This window comes from Gracilinanus agilis, chromosome 2, assembly GCF_016433145.1.
Source record: "Gracilinanus agilis isolate LMUSP501 chromosome 2, AgileGrace, whole genome shotgun sequence".
Lineage (NCBI taxonomy): Eukaryota > Metazoa > Chordata > Mammalia > Didelphimorphia > Didelphidae > Gracilinanus > Gracilinanus agilis.
Window position 1 is genome coordinate 321966366 of NC_058131.1, and position 16529 is coordinate 321982894.

Sequence of the window (16529 nt, forward strand, 5' to 3'; positions counted from 1 at the left end):
TGTATAAGAGACAGCCTTCCTTCCTTCCTTCCTTCCTTCCTTCCTTCCTTCCTTCCTTCCTTCCTTCCTTCTTCTCTTTCTTCCCTTACCTTCTGCCTTAGGATCAAAATAAAGTGTTGGTCCCAAGGCAGGAGAATGGTAAGGACTAGGTAATTGGGATTAAGTACTAGGAGTTACATCTTATATCTAAATGCTCAGCTGGTTAAGGCTATGGTTAATCCATTTAAAAAAAACCAAACAAATAAAGCAACTAAGTAGTGAGCCAGTCCCCATTGTGGCGGAGACCTCAGCCTCCAAATAACACTAATAAAAACAGCTCACTTTTCTAGAGCACTTTGGGGTTTACAAAGCTTCATAATAAGCCTGTGAGGTAGGTAGTGCAAGGATTCTATTCCCATTTTACAGAGGAGGAAGCTGAGGCTCAGAGAGGTGAAATGAATTGCCCAGGTTCATGAAACTAATAACATTTTAGAGGTGAAATTTAAATCCTGATTTTCTGACTGTTAGACTAGGCTCTTGCCATTCCATCATGATGTTGCGGAAGCAATAATCACAGGACCAAGAGCGGGAATGGATTTTAGAGATAATCTAGTCTAACTTCATCAGATCACAGATGATGATCCTGAAGCCAGGAGAACTTTAGTGACTTGTCTCACTTCACAGAAATGGCTAATGAATAAAATGAGGATTTGAACCCAGGTCATCTGACTCCAAGTCCAGCGCTCTTAACACTACAGTAGACTACTGCTGCCCTATGCTCAAGTTTAGGTACACTGTAGCATCCAGAGGAAGGGAAAGAAAGGAAAGAGGGAAGCTGGGGTAGGGTGGAGGTTACGCGGGAATGTGGGCCACAATGGCTGGATCCTCCTCATCCTCATCAGAGAAGCTGATGTGTAGGATCGTGTCGTTGGCCCCAGATGGGAAGGTTGTGGGTGAGAGGTGCCACTGAGTGGCCCCAGCTTCAGCCTCCTCCAGGGTGTCACTGCTCACTGAGTCTGGGGATCCAAAGGATGATGGTTGTCCTGGGTCAGTCTCCGAGTCCAGACTGAGGGAAGTCTTGGTCAGCCTCTTCTTGAGGGTGGGGGGTGGAGGATGAAGCTTGGGAATGGACGGTGATAGCAACCTGGGAACAGTACAGGAGATTGGGAAGGGAGGAGAGTGAAAAGGATACAGGACCTGGAGTCAGGATTATTCCTGCATTCTTTATACTATCTCTCTGAACCTGGTTCCTCCTCTAAAAAAAGGGATAATCACATCAGAGTCCTTGTGAAGAAAGGGCTCACTTGGGGGAAGACATGTCTGGAGGCAGAGGGAAGATCTAAAGCTTTCCCAGTTGTCTTGTCTTTTCTATGAGCTGCCACAGAGCCAGGACATAGGACATCAGCTGTAGGAATTCACAGGAGGGCTCCTTTGTCATTGCTCCCATTTGTTTAACTCAAACCCAACAGAGCCAGGAGGCTCACTATTGTGGGCTCTGCTTCCCTTTCTGAAGTGTAGGGGAGGACACAGGATTCAGGGCCATCTTAGAGAAGTACAAGAATGTTGTAAAAAGGGTACTAGCTCTGGAGTCAGAGGACTTTGGTTTGAATCCCAGTTCTGAAGAGGTTAGGCAAGTCACTTTCTCTCTTCAGAGCTTCCTTTCTACATTTAAAAAATGAGAGGAGTTAGGCTATACCTACTCTAAGGTTCTTTCCAGTTCTAAATCCTATGATCCTATTAATCCTAATAACCCTTTACAATTATTTGGTGCGTTGAAAGATCTCAGAAAAGTCTTTTCATATGTATTTCATTAGATCCTCAAAAATAAATCTGTGAAAAGGATAGTCTATATTTTATGGCCCACGATTTACAGAAAGGAAAACTGAGGCTTAGAGAGGGGAGTCATTTGCCCCAAATCATATAGTGCAGTGTTGGTGAAGTATTGGCATGCCTGCCAAGCTGGCCCTGGGGGAGCTGCTCTGTTCTCCCTCTTCCCAGTGCCTGAAGACATTTTTTGCATCCCCAGCCCCTCTGTCCAGCTACCCAAAGGCAGCACTTCCTCCCTCCACTCTCTGGGGTAATGTGTGGGGCTCACAGGCATCTTGAAGTTGCAGTTTGGGCACACAAACTTGAAAACCTTCACTAATGCTGATATAGGATTGAGTTAGGGCAGAACCAGGATAGGAATTTAGATCTCCTGACTCCTAATTTATCACTCTTTGCACTATAATATACTGCCCCCAGGATCTAAAAAAGGTCCCACACCCCAGTGGGTGTGTGTATGTTTCTGGGACTGTGAGGAAGAAGTTACTTTGTAGCTTCAGAGGAGAGGGCAGGGAGGTGGTGGGGTCACTGACCTATCCTTATTGGTTGTGAGGCTGGAGGGACTCCCTCCTTGGTCAGTCTCCTCGGATTCGTCTTCCCTCTGACTGAGTCCAGGAAGATGCCTACTTCTCAAAGTCAGGCTAACCTTTCCCACAGTGTCCTGGCTCCTTTGGACTCTGGGACCCAGGGCAGAGGCCCGATCCAAGCTAAGGCTAAAGCTCTGCAGAGACTGGCCACCTGTTTGGGAAGAAGGGAAAGAGACAACCATGAACTCTTTGATAAGAGACTATTGCTAAAGATTCCTAGACAGGTCCCCAGAGATTGGCAGCAGCCATCTCCTGTACCTCCTCCCCAAGTTCCAAAACTCTTTGTTCTCAGATCCCTTCTAACTCTAATATTCTACATTTTTGCGTGTGTGTGTGTGTGTGTGTGTGTGTGTGTGTGTGTGTATGTGTGCTAAAATCCTATGTCATCAATAATGACAGGTCAGCATCTTTTTGTTCTAAGCCTCCTTCCATCTCTAATATTCTGTTATTTGTTCTTTAATTCCTCAACAAGGATGGGTCAGGGTCTCCATTGTTTTCCCTAGGACTCCCTCCAGGAGATAAAACTGTAGGGCCCCCTCCTTTTGAACCTGGAGAAGAGAACTCCAGCCAGATATTATGAAACTGTGTATCCTTAGAGCCTTTCTACATCTCATTTTCTATATTCTATGAAAGGAACAAAATTAGAGTATCAGTATTAACCAGTTCAAAATCTCAGTGTAATTTAGTACTATATATAAAACTAAAGGTATTTCACAAGATGCACTATACCAGGAGCCTAGGATGTTTCTCTAGTTGTCCTTTACCTTTAATATCTTGGATCCTTTCATCATTAGATCAATATCATCTCCTCTTCCTGTCTTCACTTGGGCCACATGAAACTCTCAGCCTTCCCCATCCCCAAACCAGTAGGTCAGTGCCAGCCCCCTTCTCTTTTTGATCCACATCTTCTCACCACCAGATCCCTATCTTGTCCTGAACCCTCCTTACCATTAGGCCGGGCCCAAGCTCTTTCCTCTAGTTCTCTTAGCTGCCGCCCCAGCAGTGCCATGTGCTGGAGCAAGTCTCTGTTGGTCAGTAGCAACTGGCGGATCCTGGCCTGGGCCTCCACTCTGGCTGCTGTCTCTGCTGCAAGCTGGTCTGTGAGGAGCTGTACCTGGAGAATTCCCATTACCACACCATTTGTGGCAATTCTTGACCTCCAATCCTACCACCTAATTCTCATTGTGAAGGAGTTACCAAATCAGGATTACCCAATCAGAAGCAACCGTAGGGGATATTTTGATCCAAACTGGCTCTGGCAACAAAACCCCTCTCCAACATTGCTAGCAACCTCTATTTAAGACATACAGTAATAAGAAGCTCACTGCTTCTCAGGTTGTCCCATTTATGAGCATCTCTTATTGTCAAGAAGGCTTCATATCAAACCAAAATCTGCCTCTTTGTAATTTGAACCCGTTACTTCTAGTTCTTCCCTCTCAGACAGGGTGGCATAGTGGACAATGTGCTGGTCTCGGAGTCAGGAAGACTTGAATTCAAATTTGACCTCAGACTCTTACTTACTGTTTGTACCTAAGCAAGTCACTTAGTTCCTGTTTTCTATAAATTAGATAAATGAGTAAAACACTTAGCACAAAATAGGTATTACAATGCTTATTTCTTCTTTTCCCTGAAGCCAAGCTTAATAAATCTAGTCCCTCTTCTATAAGATAGCTCTTCAAATTTTTGAAAACAGTTATCATGTGTCTTTCTCTGCACGAAGTCTTTTCTAGGCTAAACTTCCCTGTGAGGTTGTTTTAATAGACAAGTTTGTACTCCCCAAATTGGTGGTTTAGCCTTTCCTCTGCCCCCTAGAACAGCATTATAATATAAGCTCTGAGAAGATAGAGACCATGTTTTTAATAAAAATATGCTTCCCCCATACCTAGCATAGGACTTTCTGCATAGCAGATACATGATAAATATTTGTCTAATGAAAAAATGAGTGCTAGTAAATAAACCTCCTTTGAAAAAAACCTACTCTATTTGTACAATAAGAAGGGAACAGATTGAGAAAAGAATATCTGTAGTAAATATGTCAGAGAAAGGCCTGGCTTCCAGAGCCTATAAATGCTTATTGAATGACTGATCTCAAAGAATGAATACACATCTCTAAAAGTAATATGCTCCCTAGTGCATATTATGTAATGATCAAAGAAGACAAACAGAAAACCTATGAAGGATGAGATAAAAAAGTTAATAACACATGAAAAAAATGTTTAATCAACAAATTAACCAATAAGCGTTTAGTAAACATTGGCTATGTGCCAGAGGTTATGCTAAATGCAGGAAATATAAGTAAAAAAAATTTTAAAAGTCTTTATTTACTCAAATGGGAGACAACAAAAAAGATAAATATAAAGTGGAGGGAAAGTAAATTCAGAGGGTTAAGCAGTAGCAACTGGGAGAACCAGAAAAGGTCTCCTGGAAGGGATCTTATAGGAATGTAGGCATTCTATAAGGCAGAGATAAAGAGGGAGAGCATTCCAGGTAAGGCTGGATAGTAGTGCAAAGGTATAGGTAGAAGATGGAGTATGAGAGGACTGCTCTGGTTTCATTGTAGACTAAATGGAGAACAGCAGAATGTAGGAAGACATAAGGTTGACAGGGGTCAGATTATAAAGAGTTACTGAGCAGGAGTGGATGTAGTCAGACATATACTTTAAGCATTTGAAAAAAGGATGAAATGGAGAAGAGAGAGATTTGAGGCAGGATGCCACATAGGAGATTACTGTAATTGTCCAGGACAGAGGTGATGATGCCTGACCTATGGTGCTGATTCTGTGAGTGGAAAGAAGAGAACATATATGAAAGATGTCACAGAGAAAGAAATTACAAGGTTTGGCAATAGATTAGATTTGTGGGATGAGAGAGAGGAGTCAAGAATGATGTCCAAGGTTGTGAATCTGGGTGAAAGGAAGGATGGTGATCCCTTCAACAACAGTAGTGAAGTTCAGATGAACGGTGATTTGGAGTAAGAGAGAATGGGGGAGGAGAGACAAATTTTGGACATTTTGAGCTTAAGATGCCTTCAGGAATTCTAGTTTGAGATGAGTTCAATGAGTAGTTGATGCTGTGAGGTTAATTCAGGAGAAAGACTGAGGCTGGACAGAAATCTAGGACTTATCTGATAGAGATTCTAACCGAATCCATAAATAAGAATACCAAGTTAGAAAGTGTAGAGATAAATAAAAGAGAAAGTGTAGAGATAAATAAAAGAGGGACTGAACTTTAGTGGGCATCCAAAGTTAGTGGCTGTGCCATGGATAAAAGTCCAGTAAAAGAGACTGAGAAGAAATAATTGGAAAGGTAGGAGAATCAAGAAAGAGCAGTGCCACAAAAACCCAGAAAGGAGATAAATCCAGGAAGAGAAGGTAGTCAACAGTGTTAGAAGATTCAGAAAGGCCAAAAAAGATGAGAATTGAGAAAAGACCATTAGACTTTTTAAATTAAGAGATCACTGGTAACTGTGAAAAGTTGAATTGAAGGAAGGCAGATTTGGGAGCATTTGGGAAATGGGAGGAAAATAGAAGTGATCTTTTTTAGCTCTCCTGGATTGTCACCTTTATGCAAATGACTCAGACATCTAAATATTCATACCCAGTTTCTCTCAAGTGAGTTTTTCAAAGGAAGTTTCCTAGCATTCATTTTTCATGAATATAAAACAAATATTTACTATGTATCTATTATGTAAAGAGCATTGGGCCAGACGTTGGGGAAACGCAACATTTTAATTTGACTTGGTCTCTGCCCTCATAGTGCATCCAGGATAATAATATTTTAAGAAAATAAGCTAAACTTTCAATCCAGGGAGCACAAAAATATCAAATTACAGAGGATATTGATCTGGCGGTCAATGGAAGACTTTGGTAGGGGAAGACATATTAGAACTGTTTTCAAATATCTGAAGAACTGTCAAATTGAAGAACATGTAGACTTGTTCTGTTTAACTTGAGTAGAATGAATGAGGAGCCGTGGGTTCAAGTTACAGGCAAATTTTGGCTTGATATGAAGACTGACTTCCTGACAATCAGAGTTGTCCATAAGTGTACTTAATAAATGCTTTTTCATTAATCCAACCAATTTTGTTATTTCTTTCAATTCTATTCAGTAGTTTACGAGTAGGAGGGAAAGAAGGGGAATAATTCAGGATTGAAATTTGATGAGGCATGACTGATGATCAGACAAGGACATAAGGGATCCAAGCATAAAGAATAGTACAAAAATGAGTGGGTTTACCAACTGTGAAGGAAGGAGAGTTTGGCCAGAATTGGATGTTGGCTTGTAATAGTACCAAACAATGGGAACATCAGATGTCAAGGTAGGAATGAAGAGAAGGTTTAGGAGAAATAAGGCATATGAAGAGATGAAAAAATAAAATATTATGCTCATATAAAAAAACACCTCAGAGTTCTTGAACACAAAGGAAGAATTCTTATTGGGATGGCAAGATCAAAGGTATGATCATCCGTGTGAGAAGGTGAGGTAGAATGAAGGAGTAAGTCATGGGAATCGAAGAAACTGGAGACTTGGGGATTCAGATGTTTGAGGGGATATCTGAGGAAAGAAGATGGAGTAGAAAGGAAGATTATGAGTCAGGAACTGAACCCAAATGAGAAAGAGAGAGGTTTACTTGGGGAAGGGATCTGTCATCAAGATTTGGACTAGGTGGTAAATTTGGATAGAGTGAACTTCTAAGAAGGTTAGGATGATGGTAAAGAGAGTAGACATTTTGAAGTCCATCTAATCCAAATACTTCATTTTATAAATGAGAAAACCAAGGTTTAGAGAGTTTAAGTGAGTTGGCCATAGTCATAAACCAGTAAGAATCATAAGTAAGACCTGAACCAAGGCCTTCCTAACTCCAACTCCAACACTTTATCAAGTATACTACACTGTTTCTCCAATTCATTCATAATCAGAGAAATACAAATCAAGAACAAACTTTTAAGATACCACTTTATATTCACTAAATTAGCCAAGACAAAAAATAAATACATTATCACAAGGGCTGCTGGGAAACAGGCATTGTAATACATTGTGATAGTTGAGAGCCTTTTGGAGAATAACTGGACAGTGTACAAAAAAGAGTCACAAAACTTATGAAAATCTCTGTCCCAGTGATACCGTCATTAAGATTCCCCTAAAAGGGGAAATCTTAATCCCCTAAAAGGCAAAAAAGGTAAACAGAACCTATCTGCTTCTTTTTTTCAAATAACAAGGAAACCACTTATGTGTCCCATGATTGAAGAATGGTTAAAATATGGTATACTGCTTTAATAAAATATTACAGCATTGTAAAAGGATAACTATAAAGGGTATAAAGACAAAAAGAACTTATCTTTATTTGTAAAGGGATTTATGGTTTGCCAGCATTTTATATACATCATTTCACCACAACTCTTTTAGGTAGATGATGTTCTTATTTTTTATTTATAAGTAAGAAAATCAAGGAAAATGGGGCTCCTCACACTAGTAAATGGGAATTGACTGCAGTTTTCAATCAGAAGAATCAAAATTATAAATATATTGAGTACAATGATTTTTTTTTAGGAACTTCATATAATTATATTTTTTAGGAACTTCATATAATAATACGAAGGATGCAAAGCAAGTGCATTTTTGGACAATTTGTTTAGTTTTACTTTGTCAAATGCTGATTGTTTTATGAGAAGCATCATGGCATAGTGGATAGAGAAGCTAACTCTGAAGCCAAGAAGACCAACTTCTGACATACATAACTGCTGTGTGATCCTGAGCAAATCACTTAACCTCTCAGGGCTCTAGGCCAGTGGTGTGAACTCAGATATAAATGAGAGACACCAAAATGTACATTTTGGTGAGGACCACCTATTGATTTGTAGAACCATAAAGTAACACTATCTATGTTTTATTTATTTTTAAAATTTTGTCAAATATTTCCCAATTATATTTAATCTGATTTCTGATTCACTGGAAGTGTTGTGGGGCTAGCTAACGTGCCTGATACCTCTGCTAGGTATAGGGCAACTCTTTAGGACTATAAGTTGTAGAACAAGTGCCAACCTGCCTTGGTAAAGGAATTTCTCAGTGACAGTTCCCTATGCCAATGAACTTATGAGTCTGATCTCAATAAAATGGTTTTATGTAGCTGTGCTTTAAAAAATTTTATGTTTACCTTATATACATATATATTTGCTTCCATTGAGTTTATGATAAACTTTCATAAGTAAACATGAATATAAAACAAATATGTGAAAATATAAGTAAATATATAAAATTATATAATAATTGTTTTTACAGAAAGAAAAATATAAGTTCTGTTTCAAGTGACTTAAAAAAAAGGAATGATATTGTTTGGTGTTCTCCAAGGCAACTGAGAGTATCTCATTTGAGCCTTACAAAAGATCTACTAAAGTCACACATAAATAGTACACCCCTTTTACAGATGGTAAATATTCTATAACTCTTATTTTCCTGAGCCTCAGAGAAATAATCATGATTTGTTCAAGGTCATGCACCTAGTAAATGAAGAAAGCCAAGATTTGAATCCAGTTCTCTTGCCTCCGTATTCAGTTGCTTCCTTGGGAAAGGAAGGGATGGAACTATGGTGAGACCAAAAGAATCTAAGGAAATTAATGACTTTGGGAGTACAGATATAGAATGCTGACAGTGGAACACTGTAGCCACTCTGAAAGCCACCCAGACAAACCCTGCCCTTGGGGAGCTCTCTTTAAGGAAAAAAAGTAGGAAAAATGATTACCTGGGCAGTGGCTACCTGAGCCTGCTGCCATTGCTGGAGAAGCTGGTGATGAAGGAGCCGGGTACAATGTGGAGTCAAGAGTGGTGTTACTGGCATGACTGATGACTTGGGGGAGGATTCCAGGCTTCTTGAGGGTGACCATGGCTGGGCACTGGCAGGGTGGGCAGAGCCAGATCCAACATCCTGGGCACAGCGGCATACCTTGGACAATGTTGGGATTGAGAAAGGAAGTGGAGGCATAATGAATACTTTTGGGGGGCCTGGCTTAGCCACACCAGGAAAGATTGAATTTAATAGAAAAAGACAGATATAGAGGGATGGGAAAAATCATGAATCACGTAACTATGGAAAAAGTTTCTTAATTAATTAATTAAAAAAAAAAGAGAGACAGATATAGTGAAGCAAAGAGGAGAACAAATCCAGTCATACACACACTGGCATCTTTAAGAGTGTGTGTGCTTTGGTGTAGGCAGGGACCCAAATCTGACTGTGATTCACACTTTCCTACTGTGATACATTTGGTTTCTAATAGCCCTAGATTCTTAGGGACACCTAATTCTGGTAGGGATAGCCTGATCTGGGAACTGGGCTTGTAACACTGAGATACACATATCAACTTTCATTTACTCACAAGGCTTATGAAGGTAAATTCCAGCTTGGATAATTGAAAACCACAGATAAACCTCAAAAATTGAAAACTTTTTTTGCTTGGCTTTGGGCTATAGAATAAGTAGTTCTTTTTTAAATAAAAAAAATTAGAAGAAGTAGTTCTTAGAATTAGAAGGGCCCTTAGATGTCATCTATTCCAAATGGTTTTGAAACAGAAATCTCTACTATAATAGTCTTCCTCATAGGGAGTCAGCCAATCTCTACATTAACACCTTCCATGAAAAACAACTCACTAGTTATATAGACAGCCCATTCTACTGTCAGACAGCTCTGTTTAGAAGTTATTCCTCATATTGAACCAAGGTCTATTTCACTGAAAATTCTTCCTATTGGTCCTAATTCTGCTTTCTGGGGCTATGCAGAATAAGACTAAACCCCATGCCACATGACAGTCCTTTTAAATATCTAAAGGTAGCAATAATGTTCATCTCAGGTCTTCTCTGTCCTAAACATCCTTAATTCCTTCAACTGATCCTTACATGACATGAGGTTATGGGTCCCTTGCCCTATAGCAGGCCTTCCCACTAAGATAAAGGGGGGAGTCCATCTTCTCAATCAAATGAGTGCTTCTGCTTTCCCCTGATTCTCTGCCTTCCTCTGGTCCCTGCCACATTAGAAGCTTTATATCCTGAGGCTAGGTCTTTACCTCTCTGGGTCTTTCCTTTTCTGGCTTGGCTTGGCTGGTCTGTTCCCTCAGAACAGCTCTATCAGAGTCCCCGTCGGCCCCATCTTCCTCTCTCAGTTTCCTTCCCTCTAGATGATATGCTGTAGGAAAGAAGAGAAGAGGGGGTCTTTTATATGAGGAGGTACTGGTCTGGTTCTGCCGTAGATAGCTTGATGCTGTCCAGAGGCAAGGTCTGCCTCTTCCAGGGCTGCTCACGAACTCATGGTTTGGTGGTTGGTTGGTGGGGCTGGGCAGAGGAGCTGGGGTGAAGGCAGTTCTGGGGCATATTCCCTGAAGCATGAGTCAGACATACACGAGTTTTTTCTAGGACCCTAGTTCTAATTACAGGGCCACCCTTGGAAATGAGTTCCTAGAATAATAAATAGTGATGACAATAAGTTTCATTTCTATGTCATTCTAAGGTTTACAAAAGTTTCCTTTCAACACTCTTATGAGGTAATCAGTACAAGTATTCTCATTTTACAGGGGAGGAAACCAAGGCACAGAGAAGTAAATGATTTGCGCACAATGAAACAACTGGTAAGGATCAGGGGCAAGAGTCCAGCTCAGATCATCTGACTCCAAGGCTAACACTCGTTACCATCCTAGCACATTACCTGGGTCCCCCTCCTGCCTTGGCTTGCTTGCTTTCCTGGGGATATCCTGAATAAGGCAAAGTACAGTTTAGGTAGACAAGACTGAAAGAAAGGTAGAGATGGAGTACCTGTTTGAGGCCTCTTCTCTGTGGGTTGGCGGCTGGCTGCATCAGCATTGGGTAGAGGGTGTTGTAGGCTCAGCTTGTGGCAAACCTCAAAGGCTTGGCCCACTGTCCTCACTGCTCGAATGGCCTGGCTCTGACCACATACAGATGGACAAAAAGATACATGTAAACCAACAGTGTAGGTCCCAGCCCAGCCCCTAAACCCCACTGTGACCTGATCCCTCAACCCCTAGTTCTCTTAACAGTGATTTCACAATTTAGCCTGGGCCTCTTGGGCTTGGGGGGAAAACATCATCTTTTTTTTTTTTTTTTAAACCCTTGTACTTCGGTGTATTGTCTCATAGGTGGAAGATTGGTAAGGGTGGGCAATGGGGGTCAAGTGACTTGCCCAGGGTCACACAGCTGGGAAGTGGCTGAGGCCGGGTTTGAACCTAGGACCTCCTGTCTCTAGGCCTGACTCTCACTCCACTGAGCTACCTAGCTGCCCGAAAACATCATCTTTTGAGTGTGTTGGGGAAAGTTCATCCCACCCTACCTATTCTGGACTTTCTGTTTCTTAGTTCAGGGGCTCCTTGTGGTATGACTCTTAGTTCAGGTTAGGGAGATGGGATTCAGAAATGGGAACAAAGAACATATGTTGGCAATGGATGTTGAGATCCTTTACCTTCTTCTTGGACTTAAATACGTTGCACCGGAAGGAGTTATTGGTCCCATCCCTGGCAATGTAGCTGAATATCTTCAGGTCCTGAGAGTCATGGGACACATAGAAGATTCTAGGAGAAAGGGCCCATGTCAATATATCAAACTGAGAAAACAACAGTGTTTCAGCACTCTATTACCACTGGGTACCCATGGTGGGGTAGGAGTTACTAAAGACATCAATGCTGCTTCCCCAGGATCTATATTTCTCTTCAACTTTACTGGACACAGGAGGGTCCATGGGGACTCTGAGATGAAATTTGGTGGCTTTTTTTTGCCCCAGCACTACAGACCATATAGAGGTGCTGTACCACTGAATTCCTCTTAAAAAAAAAAGATATTTTGCCCCATACCACTGAATCCATCTGGAAAAAAGGATAGTTGTTCATTATCACTGAGCATCCTAGGATGGATTCAGGTAGGTGGCAATAAGATGCCATATTGTGAAGGCAATATCTGCTATGCCCTTTCTGAAAAACAGTGCCACAGAAAGGCCAGGTAAGTGAAGGCTTCCATGGATTCCTAAACCCTTGTCCAGTATCCACTCTTTCTTTTCTTATGACTGGACCAAGGGAAATGGGGCTTTAACTCCAGTACTACTCAGAAATTGGATATAGGGAACCTCCTCAATCTAGAACCTGCTGCCAATATATATAATAGCTTCTCCACCATTTCATTGACCTGCCTGGGAAAACCACCACCACAATAACCAAGTATAACCATCAAGTGCTCAGATATAGTGCTCAGATATCAGACTTCTTAGCTTCTCACTGCCAGGACTACCTAGGATTGCCCAGGACTGAAACTTTAGACATGTGACCTAACTAGGGCTGAGTATGTAGTGTGCTCATGACCTAGGCACAGGTTTTATAGACCCAATATCCCTGATACTTCTATCCCTTGCTTCCTGTTGTTTAGAGAACAAACCAATGTTCTTGAATTCTAGGATGGAGTTGAGGGGACCCAACTCACTGGCTAGCAAACCTCCCTAGGAAATCAATGATTCGGAGTAGCTGGCTATGAAAGGAACATCCCTTTTCAATACTACTCCCTCTTGGCACTGTCCTGCCCATCCCCAGGCCCTATTCTATTGTGTCCTCTGGACATTCTATTCTATTGTTAACAAATTCTTCTCCTAGAATTTTTTCTCTCACATATTTTTTATCTTCTTGTACTGATGGAAACCTGGCTCCTTCCAGAAGACAGTGAGTGCAACCTTGCCTACCTCCTCTAGTATTCTCTAGTAGGGATGCTCCTTCTCATGCCTCATGAGATACTAGGCTAGTAGGAGGAATAAGCATACCCTCTGCTTCTCTTTTACTTCCAAACTCTTCCTCTATCCTTATCACTAAGGATCCTCTCCTCCCCTTACTTTCTTTCCTTTCTCCAGTTGTCACTGGAGGTTATCATATCCCTGGGTCTCCTTTATTAATAGACAAAACCAGCAGCAGGAGGTACAGGTTTTAGGGCTGACTTAGTCTTTCTTAATAACAATAACACCTGGAGTTGAGGGTTGTGACGTTCCTGCTCAGATCCTGATGGCCCGGATGGAACAACAATCCCTCACCAGTCATCTTTCCTGAGATAAAGGTGGCAAGGAGGATGAGAATCCTTACCTGTAGACAGGGTCATGCATCACCAGTGTCCTGCTCTCTTCCCAAGCCCACTCTTTCCTCTGCAAAGAAGCAAAAATTAAAAACAAAAACAAAATAAAAAACAAACCAATGCCTTAGTACAGTGCTGGCTAATTGAGGACATCAGAGAGATAGATAAAATAGGTTCCTGTCCTTGGACAGCTTACAATCTATCAGTGGAAGCAGAATGATGAACATATCCTTCAGATGTAGTAAGGTAGAATGGAAAGGCCATTGGATTTAGAGTCAGAGGACCCAGGCTGAAAGTCCAATGTAAAAAAATCAGGTGTAAATTTTATGATCATTTAAGAAATGACTCAAGAGCTAGACTGAGTGAGGCAGAGAGCTACTGTTATGAGAATTCAGAGGAAAAATGGCTACAAAAGTGTCCTGAAGGTGATGGTAGCACCTGAGCTGACCCTTGAGGGATGAAGAAGATTCATTGAGGATGGAGGTATTCATAGGCTTTTAGGGTTTAGAATTTAGGGTTTGGAATCATGGATTATTTAATCCAACCCCTCATTTTACAGAGGAGGAAACAGACACTCAGAGATAGAAAAAGTGATTTGCTCGTGGTTATACATATAGTAAATAGTAAAATTAGAACTTGAATCTAGGTCTTCTTATTACAAAAAGATAGCACTCTTGTGATCAGAGCTCTGATGACTCTGGTAATACATGCAGAAAAGAGGGAAGGGCTGTAGTAGTCATCCAAGTGGGAGGTGATAAGGATGGACTGGAATGAAGCCCTGAGAAAGGGAGAGGAACAAATAGAACAGCAAATACAAGCCAACCCTGTGTGTCCCTGCAGACCTGTGCTAAGGGCCAAACATATAAGGTTTTGAGCAAGAATGGAAATTAGAGATTATCTAATCTAACTGATGCCAGGAGAGGTTAGGGCTTGCCAGAGGTCATAAATGAAGGTTGTAAATGGAAGAGCCAAGATTCAAACTCAGGTCCTCTCACTCTAAGTTTTTTCTTAGCTCTACTTCACTCCTGTCAGCAGGGCCCCTTCCTTTCTTTCCCCTTAGGTTTCACCTTCAGAACCTTCTGATATCAAAGCCCTTTCCTGTCCTGGCTGTACTAAGGCCATCTAGGTTTGGGCAGGGAGAAGCACTAGAGGGTGAGGAGGGTTTGGTGTAGTCATAGCCACTCTCTTTCTAGAGGGTTCTCTTCAGGAAGGGGGCCTCTCCTTGGTAAAAAGGGAGAGTAAGAGGTACTCACCTTCTGCATCTTTCTGAGAATCACCTTCACCCCATCAACAGACACCACGATGCTGACTTTCTTTTTCTTAATATTTTTTGCTTTGAATTCGCACTAGAGGGAAAGAGATGTTCATCACTTGGAAGCAATTAGCATGGCTGGGCCATGCTAGGTACACTGAGTATCAACCAGGATCCCTAATCATTAAGTCAGCAACATGACTGCCAGCTAGCTTTGCCAGAGGCAGACACTTCAGATTCTAGATAAAGTCACAGTTCCTTTCCATCAGGGAGGAATCTTAGAACATAGAATGTTAGCATGAGGAACAAGCTTAGAACATAGACTGTTAAAGCTAGAAATGAGCTTAGAGCATTCCCTTTTAGAATTAGTAATGAATTGTTAGAGGTAGGAATGAGCTTAGAACATGAACTGTTAGAGCTAGAAAGGAGCTTAGAACATGAACTTTTAGAGCTAGAAATGAGTTTAGAACATAGATTTGTTAGACCTAGGAAGGAGCTTAGAACATGGACTGTTAGGGCTAGCAATGAGTTTAGAACACAGATTGTTAGAGGTAGAAATGTATTTAGAAAATAGATTGTTAGTGCTAGGAATGAGCTTAGGACACAGAATATTATTAGATAGAACAAAGTGCTAGAACTGGGACCTGGAAATCTTCTATTCTAACCCTCTTATTTTACAGAAGAGAAAATTCAGCTGTCTGTTTCTTGTTACACATAAGAAAAAGAAAGCAAGAAAGTACTACAGCTGAAATATGGAATGTATTCAAGATGCTAACTAGGTCAAATGCATAAAATTGGAAACCTTGCCAGAGTCTCTTTTCCTGTCAGAGTAGGGGGAGGAGGGCTGGGGGGAAACTGTCAGCCAGGCAATCTCATCTGTTCCTCTAGTGTTCCTGCTATCCACAACCCCTCCTTTTCTTTACTATGGCTCTGAGGTAGAAGCCTAATCCCCTTGGACTTAGTGCTCTATGCCAGAAGGTCACCTTGGGTATTCAGAGAGAGCAGGAATGATGTATGTAGATGCTTGAACAATTCATCTTCTTGTTTGTTTCATGGATGTCCACTAACTGGTATCTTAGTGGGGTGAGAGGTAGGCATAGGAATCTTTCTTATCAGAAGGGAAGGGCACATTTTCACCTTATTTCCTTCATGAGGTTTTTATTACATAGACAATATATACATGTATATACATATGTCTTCTTTCATGATGTGAGGAAAATGGAAAATATATTGCATCACAGCACTGGAATAACCTATATTAGATTATTTAGTGTCTCAGAAAAGGGGGAGGGCAGGGAGGAAGAGAATTTGGTTTGCAAAATGTCAGAAAACAATTGTTTAAAATTATTTCTACATGTTAATTTAAAAAATAAAAGAAATAAAAAGAAATAAATTTTAAAATTAAGAAAAAGAAAGCAAGGGCAGAAACTCTTTTAGTACTGGCATCCCTAATAATAAGAGCTTTTTCATTCATTCATTTCTTAGAAAAATAAAAAATATTTGATGGTTAAATAACAAAATCTGTGGGTGAATAACTCCTAGGTGGGTTCTTGATGCCAGTTAGGTGCCAGGTTTATCTGGGAAAGGATGAGAAACAAAGAAGGTCTGTATAACAGGGTTTAATAACAAAATTGGGATGGGGAGTGAAGGGAAGTAGGAAAACTAACACTCAGGTCTAGTAAAAACTACCAGGGGATAGAGGGATGGACACAGACTACACTAAAACTAAATCTATGAGCAGATTGCCTAAGGCTAGGCAATCTGCCTTGACAGGGGTAAGGGGATCTCAT

At 41.0% G+C, this 16529-nt stretch overlaps 1 protein-coding gene across 1 annotated transcript in view; it reads right to left on the reverse strand.

Annotated features, from left to right (window-relative positions):
* Positions 1 to 3261: 3261 nt before the first annotated feature.
* LOC123233710 (carboxyl-terminal PDZ ligand of neuronal nitric oxide synthase protein-like) overlaps positions 3262 to 16529 on the reverse strand; it is a 28366-nt gene continuing 15098 nt past the window's right edge. The window contains exons 3-9 of the mRNA XM_044659766.1: positions 14741 to 14833; positions 13499 to 13557; positions 11848 to 11956; positions 11187 to 11316; positions 10445 to 10563; positions 9130 to 9330; positions 3262 to 3504 (exon numbers count right to left, since the gene is read on the reverse strand). Coding sequence (XP_044515701.1) covers positions 3262 to 3504; positions 9130 to 9330; positions 10445 to 10563; positions 11187 to 11316; positions 11848 to 11956; positions 13499 to 13557; positions 14741 to 14833 — 954 coding nt within the window. The remainder of the gene's footprint in view (positions 3505 to 9129; positions 9331 to 10444; positions 10564 to 11186; positions 11317 to 11847; positions 11957 to 13498; positions 13558 to 14740; positions 14834 to 16529) is intronic.